Below are 10,545 nucleotides of genomic sequence, written 5' to 3'. Positions count from 1 at the left end.
TTATTTAAAAGAAAACAAATTTCCCAAAGTATAGCTTATTTGTGAGCACTTCTTTATCACTCTGACTATTCTTTAAAGGCCTTAAAACATGCGTTTGGGATAAAAACAAATAAAAGTGCCCAAGTTTTAAGAAGCCATATGTTAACTTAGGATGTTATCTATATATTTTTTTAGACCAATCAATGTTTTTTAAGAAGTAACTTTTCTCTTTAAATAAATGTTTATATATGTCACCAACAACACTAGCCTGTAGCACACAGCATCCCATATAAAAACACATTGCTATTAAACAAACAAACAAAAAAAGTACACTGAAACAAACAAAAAACTCTAGTTTGAAGAGAAAAACTTACATCCAGAGATTGTTTTCCCATTATCTTTTAGGACAACCACAGAACTCTTTCAACCCATACTCTTAATCCAGAAGGTACATCGTAATAAAAGAACTCTAATTGCTAAGTACTGAAATAAAACATTACTTACAATAATTTCCTAGTTATCTACAACTTGCTTCTTGTAGCAATTGTCAACTTCTTAAGATGACTTGTTTTTATAAGCTCCTCAGTGTCAATATATCCCAATAATATATTTATTACTTGTACAATTTATTATTTCACACATAATTAAGAATATAAAAACATCATCTCACTAAAGAAGAACACATGTTCAATAAGGCCAAGTTCTAGTTTTAAAAAGAAGCACTTGATGAATTTTCTTCTGAATTCATTTCTCCAGAAGCCCAGTCCTTAAGGACTTCTGGAGTCTAGCTATGTTGGCATCTAATGCTGCAAGGCCATTTCTGAAGCCTTGTTCATCACGAGAAGTGAACGTTGAAAATGAAGAGATGCTCCAGTCAGACATCAAGTCAGAAGTGAAAACACTACCATCACAGACAGTACTGCCCTGCACTTGAATGCTGTTGCTAACACAACTTGATGGGCCAGGACATGCAGTTTGTACCTCTGGATCCTCGGTGGCAGCAGGGATCTTACCAATTGCTTCCTTTATTTTCTTGAGGAGCTGTATGTCCTTCATATCGGATGTTCTGGAAAGCTTTTCAGGTACATCTTCTGTTTCCTTTGTTGAATAGGAACAGGCTACAGATGTACACAGTTTATTTTCTTTTCCAGAGACAGCAAGTCCACTGTTGCTGACTAGCTGTGTTATGGCGGCTCTTATTTGTGGCTGAGGGGATAGCCTCTTAGAAAGTGGTGATTTCTTTTCAGAAGTGTTTCTAGCAAAAGGAATGTATATTGTATTATCCAAATTATGCTCATTTTCTAATAAAGCCATAGTTTCGCTCCCTTCATCAGAATTCTGTTTTGAAAGGGCAGAAATAATTCCGGGTGTAGATACTTCCTCCATGTCCCTAGTGTTGCTATGTTGAGGGCCTCTGGAGGGCAGAACCTTTTCATAGGGTTTGTCTGGCTCTATGGTTGCCTCATTTTTAATTGTAGAAAGTGACTCTGAATATATAAAACTGTGATTTGTTTCTAACTTATTTAGATAGCTCATTATGGAGATGTGAGCAGAGCTGGGTCATGTTGAAGTTGTTTATCATGAATGTTCAAGAGCGATTTGGTAAGGTTATTCCCAGGCTTGCAGCGAGCTCTGTCCACACTAAGATCAGAGAGAAGCTTTGCCATGCTAGTCTGTAAAGTTCTGTCAAGAAGAATTTAGAACACTAATTATTATTTTTTACCTGTTTCTTTAATTCACTTATCTATACCTCCATCTTTAAAAAAAAGGATTTGAGAGAAGTGCCTGGTTCTCAATATGAAAACAAGCGACTAGAAACAAAAAATCACAGAACGTGCTTTAGCAAGAGCATATACTAATTAAAATAAAAATGATAAAATGCCTTGGTCTATATCAAATCTACTACTATCTTTAAAAATAGCAGCTCAGAATTTTTTAAGGTTTGGAGATGGTTTACTCTTTTTTTTTTATTGAGATGGAGTCTCATTCTGTCACCCAGGCTGGAGTGCAGTGGCATGATCTCAGCTTACTGCAACCTCTGCCTTCCAGGTTCAAGTGATCCTCTCGCCTCAGCCTCCCGAGTAGCTAGGATTACAGGTGTGCACCACCATGCCTGGTTAATTTGTGTATTTTTAGTAGAGACAGGGTTTCACCATGTTGGCCAGGCTGGTCTTAAACTCCTGGCCTCAAGTGATCTGCCCACCTTAGCCTCCCAAAGTGCTGGGATTATAGGCATGTACCACTGTGCCCAACCAAGATGGTTTATTCTTGAGCAGCACTATAAATTGAGCCCTAGACAAAAAAACTGGCCTCATAAAAGTAGGCTAAGATACAAAGGGAAATACACTATTCATTTGTTATGGATTCTGTTAGAAATTATTTTCCTTCATTTTACGTGTGTGTGTGTGTGTGTGTGTGTGTGTGTGTGTGTGTGTGAGGGACACAATACTAGAAAAAAAGCATAGGCAGAATAGGTATAAGCAATAGCTAGGTACCAGAAAGGTGTATAAGGAAAACCACACAAGGTTTGAAGTTAGAAATGGAATCAAATAAATCCCAGTGCCATCATTAGCTGTGATCTTGGGCAAGTCATTTAACCTTTCTGAATCTCAAGTCCCTCAAATGTAAAATGAAGATACTTCTGAACTACAATGAAGATTAAATAAGATAAAATAATAAGGTATAAAGGTAAAGTACTTCGTGCAGTTTCAAAGTGGGTGCTTATTTGATGGCAGCCTTCATTAGTAGTCCTATTAAAGCCATTTTATACTAAGACTTTAGTCTATTTAAATTGAATCACATAGGTTTCAAAAATCAGTGAGGGCTGGGCATGGTGGCTCATGCTGTAATCCCAGCACTTTGGGAGGCCATGGCAGGTGGATCACTCGAGGTCAAAAGTTTGAGATCTGCCTGGCCAACATGATGAAACCCCATCTCTACTAAAAATTACAAAAATTAGCTGGGCGTGGTGACACACACCTGTTATCCCAGCTACTTGGGAGGCTGGGGCATGAGAATTGCTTGAACCCAGGAGGCAGAGGTTACAGCAAGCCAAGATTGCTCTACTGTACTCCAGCCTGGGCAACAGAGCAAGACTCAGTCTCAAAGAACCAAAACAAAAACAAAACCCCCCAAAAAACAATTTAAACTATGATACAAAGGACATCAACAGGTAACTAACAAAAAAATACCACTAGCCAGTAAGCATACTTTAAGAGTTCAACTTTGAATCAAATAAATTCAAAATTTTAAAATATGATTTTTTAAAAATCAAATTAACATAGTAAAATAAGAATAATATCCAACGTTAGAGAAGCCTGGAGAGGCAGGTACTACTGGTGGGAGTGTACAGTGGTATATCTCCTCTGGAGAGCAAACTGGCAATACATTTCAAAAGCCTTGTATATCTCACAAATACACAAATACACAAATACAAAAGATTTGTGTATCTCACACTCTGTGGCCCGTCAATTTATACTTATCAAAATATCCTACTGATCTAAACAGAGGGTGTACCCAAAGATATATTTATAAAGATATTATTTATAAGATAAAATAGATGGACATATATATCTTTATCTTCAAAAAGTGAGCTGGTTCAGATAAATTATGATATAACTGCATCATAGTCTTTAATTATAGTCATGTTGTAAAGAATATTTATTGATGGGAAATGTTCACTACATCAGGTTAAGAAGAGCAAGCTATAAATAATCTAGACTCATTAATATTTTTTTAAAAAGTAGTCACAAAAATAAACATAAAATGCTAAAAAGAAATCTCTATACTAAACAGTCAGCAATGATTATATCTCTATATATAGGATGAATGATTTTCTCCTTCAAAATCAAAAAACAAATTTTTTCCAACTTGGCTTATACTGTCCTCTTAAACATTCTATATTGTGACTTCTAATTACTCTTCAAATGGCAATGACTCCTACTACTTCTTCTAATATCTATTTTTTAAAACTTCCTCTTTCAAGGTTATGAAGAGTGACATCTCTTTTAATAAGTCTTAAAAATCTCCAGCAAGAAGGTGGAATAAGAGTTTCCTGGCTGTGGTCCCCCTCATAGAAATCGAACTAGTTACTGTCCACAGACAAGTATACCTTCATGAATATCCCAGAACTCAGGAGTGAGCTGAGACACTCTCTGGGATCACAGAACTGAGAAAACCTGCATTAGAAGGTTAAAAGGAACAGCTTCACTCTGACGGTGTCACCCCTTTCCAAGCCAGTAAAGTACCACACAGAGAGGAGTCCCCCGAGCCTATAGTTTCTACCATAGAAAAAGAAAGCTGGAGGTGAACATTAAGCTCCCCAGTATTCTGGGATGCTTCTCAGGAAGCCCACTTTTGTATCATTTCATGTGTTCCTACAGGGCTAGACCATCTGGGGTTGGCAAAAAACAAAGAAGGGGGATGGGGTTCATAGTGGCTGCAGCACAGATCTTGGTAATGACTACATTCCTGTCAATGGAAGCGCCAGACCAGAGAGACCAGTGAATAGCACTGCTTTGCAGAAAGCACAGTGGACAGGTTTGCCAGGGCTGAGTCCCTACCACTATCACACCCAAGCTTTCTCCAATCCTTAAGCAGAGTCTCAGTTCTCTGCTTAAAGTCTTCCTAGGCCAGGAGGCAAGTATGCATTAGCACATAAGTGTAGAAGAGAGCATATGGGTAAGAACTGAGAGGGCGAGTGGAAAAAAACACCCAGCCTCAGTACTCTGCTTATGGTTACCCCAGACCCAGAGGCGAGTGCACATTAGCGTAAATCTGTAGAGGTCAGCATCTGGTCCTGCCAGGCTCTAGTGACCCTGCCTAACTTCACAGCTGTGCATATAGTTTCCTGAGGCCAGGAGGCAAACCTGCATCACTGCATATCTGCAGAACACAGTAACTGGCCCTGCTCAACCTTAGCAGTTAAGCAGTGACTCCACTCAGCTTTGGAGTCCAGCCTGAGGTTCTGCCTGGGCCCAGGCAGGGAGGCAAACCTGTGACTGCATACTGTGGAGCAATCTCTAGCCCTGCCTGTCCCAAGTAGTTGAGCAGCAAACCCAGCAACCTTGAAGTCAAGCCTGCAACCCTGTCCAATTATAAATTCTAAACAGCAGTAGCACTCAGCCAGGGAATATGGCCAGCAACCCTGCCCAATCAAAGGTAATTGCAGAGCCCAGCCAGCAACTCCACCTGACCTTGGAACCCAGTCAGTGGCCTCACTGGCTGATGGAGACCGGCCAGTGGTTTCATAAGACCATGGAGTACAGCCAATAGCTTCACTGACCTCAAAGCACCAGCAGCAGCCCAGCCAGAGAGCCCAACAGCAAGGTCTGCTTGCCTATGGTCACCACCAGATGGCCAATTCATACTCTCAGGCTAAACAGTGAAGGTCTACCCCCTTCATCTCAAGTGAGAGGGGTGTAGGGCAGAACACTTGGAAAAGCTGGAAGAAGTGGCCACTTCAAGTGCACAGACACCAATGCAAGGATACAAGGATGATGAAGAATCAGAGAAAAATGACACCACTAAAAGAAAGTAATAAAGCACCAATAATGGACCTTAAAGAAATGAGATCTAGGAAATGAGAGAAAAAAACTGAGAATAATCCTCTCTTTAAAATGTTCAGGGAACTACAAGAAAATACAGATAAAAAAATCAAATGAAATTTGAAAAATAATTAACAAAGCAAGTCTGACAAAGAAACAAACAAATTTTTTAAATTAAATAGAAATCTTAGCAATAAAAAAATATAATACCTAAACTGAAAAATTCAATAAAATGCTTGAGCAGTATACTTGATCAAGCAGAAGAATCACTGAAAGAGGACATTTAAAATTATCCAGTCAGAAGAGCAAATAGATAAAGAAAGGAAAAGAATGAAGAAAGCCTAAAGGTATTATGAGATACCGCCTGAGAAATAGGAGTGCCTGAAGGAGAAGAGAGGGAAAAATGGCCAGAAAGCATATTTAGGAAAATAATGGCTGAAAATTCTCCAAATCTAGGGAATGACACCAACATTCAGTCACAGGAAGCTCAGAGGTCTCCAATCCAATTTAACCAAAAGAGAAGGTCACCAAGACACACCATAATCAACTGTTAAAATTCAAAGATAACTGTTAAAATTCAAAGCAGCAAGAGATAAGATACCCGTCACATACTAGGGAGCCCCAATATGGCTAACAGTGGACTTTTCAAGAAAAAAAAAAAATCACCTGTCAACCAAGAATACTTTATCCAACAAAACTGTCCTTCGGAAATGAGGGAGAAATAAAAACTATCCCAGACAAATGCTAAGAGAGTTCAACATCAGAAGGCCTATCTTAAAAGAACTGCTAAAACAAGTTCTTTAAGCTTGTTTTAGCTTAAAGGTAAATGAAGTAAAAGGTCATTGATTAATACCATAAAACACATGCAATTATAAGACTCAATGGTATAAGTAATACATAATCATATTCAGAATATCTAGTACTTTAATGGTGGTATGTAAAGGAATTTTATCTCTAATATGAGGGTTAAAAGACAAAACTATTAAAAACAACTATAGTTACAAGATACAAATTAGAAAAAGATGTAAATGTTGAAATCAAAATCACAAAATGTGAAGAGGGGAATAAAAGTGTAGTTTTTGTATATGATTAAAGTTATTATGAGCTTAAAATAGCCTAAGTATAAGATGTTTTATGTAAACCTCAGGGTAACTACAAAGCAAAAACCTACAGAATTTGCACAAAACATAAAAAGGATTCAAAGCATATCATTACAGAAAACCATCAAACCACAAAGGAAGACAACAGAGGGAGAAAGAAAGGATCTACAAAACAATCACAAAATAAATTACAAAATGGCAGTAGCAAGTCCTTACCTGTCAATAATTACCTTGAATGTAAATAGAGTAAATTCTCTAATCCAAAGAGAGAATGGCTGAATGAATCAAAAACTGTATGCTGCTTATAAGAGGCTCATTTTAAGATAAAAGCACATACTTAGACAAAGTGAAGAAATGGAAAAATATAATCTACACAAAAGGAAACCAAGAGAGCAAGGGTAGCTACATTCAAAATAGACTTTTAAGTCAAAAACTGTAAAAAGAAGCAAAGAAAGTAACTATACAATGATAAAGATGTCAATTTGCAATTTTAAGTATTACACACCCATTATTAGAGCAACTAAATAAAAAAGCAACTATTAAATGATCTGAAGGGAGAGCCAGCCTGAGTGGGGGACTTCAATACCTGACTTTCAGCACTATACAGATCATTTAGATAGAAAATCAACAAGGAAACATTGGTCTTGAATTATACTTTAGACCAGAGGTGTCCAATCTTTTTGCTTCCCTGGGCCATACTGGAAGAATTGTCTTGGGCCACACATAAGATACATTAACGCTAATGACAGCTGAGCTTAAAATTTTGCTAAAAAAAAAAAAAAAATCTCATAATGTTTTAAGACAGTTCATGAATTTGTATTGGGCCACATTCAAACCCATCCTGGGCTGCATGTGGCTCACAGGCCATGAGTTGGACAAGTTAGGTTTAGACCAAATAGATCATAAAGATACATATATATATTTAACATTCCATCCTATAACAACAGAGTACACATTCTTCTCTTGTGCACACAGAACATTCTCCAGGATAGATCATGTTAGACCACAAAATAAGTCTTAACAAATTTAAGGAGACTGGAATCATATCAAGTATCGTCCAATTCCAATGGCATGAAACTAGGAATCAATAACAAGAGAAATCTTGGAAAATTCACAAACATGTGGAAATTAAGCAACATGCTCCTGAAAAACCAATGAGACAAAGAAGAAATTAAAAAGGAAATAAAATAATACTTTGAGACAAACAAAAATGAAAACAAAAATATGATAACATTTATAGGATGCAGCAAAATTAATTCTAAGAGGGATATTTATAGCAATAAACATATATCAAAAAAGAAAGCTCTGAAATAATCTAACATTACACCTCAAAGAACCACAAAATGAAGAGCAAGTTAAGTCCAAAGATCAGAGCAAGAAATAAATGAAAAAGAGACTAGAAAAACAATAGGAAAAAAACCAGTAAAACTGAGTTGGTTTTTTTGTATAAATAAACAAAATTGACAAATCCTTAGCTAGACTAAGAAAAAAAGAGAGAAGACTCAAATGAATTAGAAATAAAAAGAGATATTACAAGTGATAACACAGCAATGCAAAGAATCATAAGAAATTACTATAAGCAATTATACACCAACAAATTAGATAACCCTGAAGAAACTGACAAATTCCTATACAGATACAAACTATCAAAATTGAATCATGAAGAAATAGAAAGTCTGAGCAGACCAATAATGAGTAAGGATACTAAATGTTGTTAATAAAGTCTTACACCAAAGGCAAGCCCAGGACTGGATGGCTTTATAGCTGAATTCTACCCAACATTTAAAGAACATTTAAAGAAAGATTGAGAATACCAATCCTTCTCAAACTCTTCTACACATTCAAAGTGGAGGGAATTTTTCCAAACTTGTTTTACATAGAAAACACTGAACAAGGCCAAGAACACGGCCAATATGACTCTGTTAACAAAGCCAGAAAAGAACACTACAAGAAAAAAAAGCAATACAAAACTACGGGTCAATATCTCTGATGAACATAGATGAAAAAATCGTCAACAAAATACTAGCAAACTAAATTCAGCAACACTTAAAAGAATGATTAAAGGGGATTTATACTTGAGGTGCAAGGACAGTTCAACACATAAAATCAATGAATGTGACATACCACATTAACAGAATGAAGAATTTAAAACCATATGATCATCTCAAAAGATACAGAAAATACACTTGATAAATTTCAACACTCTTTCATGAAAAAAAACTCTCAACAGATTCCATGTAGAAGGAATGTACCTTAACACAACAAAGGCCATATATGACAAACCCATCATTAAATCATACTCAATGATGAAAAGTTGAAAGTTTTTCTCTAAGCTCAAGAATAAGATAAGAAGGCCCACTCTTACCAGTTCTTTTCAACATAGTACTGGAAATCTTACCCATACCAATTGGGCAAGAGAAAAAAAAATAGAAGAGAATAAGAAAGGAAGAAATGAAATTGTCTCTGTTTGCTGACACCATTTTATACATAGAAAATCCTAAACACCAAAAAACTGTTTTACTGATAAACTCAGTAAAGTTGCAGGATACAAAATCAACATAAAAAATCAGTAACATTTCTATACACTCACAGCAAACTACCCAAAAGAAATTAAGAAAAACATCCGTTTACCACAGCAACAAAAAAATAAAGTAAAATACTTCAGTGAAAATTTAACCAAGGAGGTGAACAATCTGTATACTAATAACTATGAAACACTGATGAAAGAAATTGAAAAAAACACAAATAAGTGGAAAGACATCCTGTGCTCATGATTGGAAGAAATAATGTTGTTGGAATATTCATGCTATCCAAAATGACCTACAATTTTTTTTTTTTTTTTTGAGACAGAGTCTTGCTCTGTTGTTAAGGCTGAAGTACAGTGGTGAGATCTCAGCTCACTGTAACCTCCACCACCTGGGTTCAAGCTGTTCTCCTGTCTCAGCCTCCTGAGTAGCTGGGATGACAGGTGCATGCTACCACACCTAGCTAATTTTTGTATTACCAGTAGAGAGGGGCTTCGCCATACTGGCCAGGCTGGTCTTGAACTCCTGACCTTGTGATCCACCCATCTCAGCCTCCCAAGATGCAAGATGACAGGTGTAAGCCACCACACCTGGCCATTATGTACAAATTAAACATAATTCCTGTCAAAATTCCAGTGTCATTTTTCACACAAATAGAATAAGCCATCCTAAACTTCACATGGAACCATTAAAAAAAAACCAAAAAGTCAAAAAAAAAAAAAAGATCTTGAGTCTTAATAAAGCTGGAGGCATCACATTCCCTGATTTCAAAATACATTAAAGCAATTGTCATCAAAATGGCATGAAATGGCATACAAACAGACACACTGATCAATGGGACAGAACAGAAATCAATTTATGGCCAATTGATTTTTGACAAAGATGACAAGAAAACAAAATGGGGAAAAGTCTCTTCAATAAATGGTGATGGGAAAACTGGATCTCCACATGCAGAAGAAGGCAATTGGATTCTTATTTCACAATGCATACAAACATATACCCAAAATGGATTCTAGATTTAAATACAAGACCTGAAACTGTAAAAGTACAAGAAGAAAACATGAGGGAAAAGCTCCAAGACATTGGTTCAGGCAATAGTTTTTTAGATATGACCTTGAAAACACAGGTATCACAAACAAAAATAGATAAATTGTATCAAACTAAAATGCTTTTGCACAGCGAGGGAAACAATTTAACAGAGTGAAGAGACAAGCCATGGTGTGGGAAAAATATTTGCAAACCATACTTGATAAGGGGTTAATATCCAAAATATACAAGGAACTCACACAACTCAATATCAAAAAAAAACCCAAATAACTCAATTAAAAAATAGGCAAAGCACCTGAGCAGACATTTCTCAAAAGCACATTTAAATGGCCAATATGTCTAAGAAAA

General features: G+C 36.4%; 1 protein-coding gene across 1 annotated transcript in view; it reads right to left on the bottom strand.

The window, feature by feature from the left end:
- Positions 1–207: 207 nt before the first annotated feature.
- Positions 208–10,545, bottom strand: part of LOC108297885 (coiled-coil domain-containing protein 14-like) — a 51,931-nt gene continuing 41,593 nt past the window's right edge. The window contains 2 exon segments of the mRNA XM_017520563.2: positions 208–1,532; positions 1,535–1,662. Of these exon segments, the coding sequence (XP_017376052.1) occupies positions 724–1,532; positions 1,535–1,662 (937 nt within the window). The 3' untranslated portion in view covers positions 208–723.

Source organism: Cebus imitator, unplaced genomic scaffold (assembly GCF_001604975.1).
Source record: "Cebus imitator isolate Cc_AM_T3 unplaced genomic scaffold, Cebus_imitator-1.0 Scaffold855, whole genome shotgun sequence".
Lineage (NCBI taxonomy): Eukaryota > Metazoa > Chordata > Mammalia > Primates > Cebidae > Cebus > Cebus imitator.
This window is presented reverse-complemented; position numbering and strand designations above follow the sequence as displayed.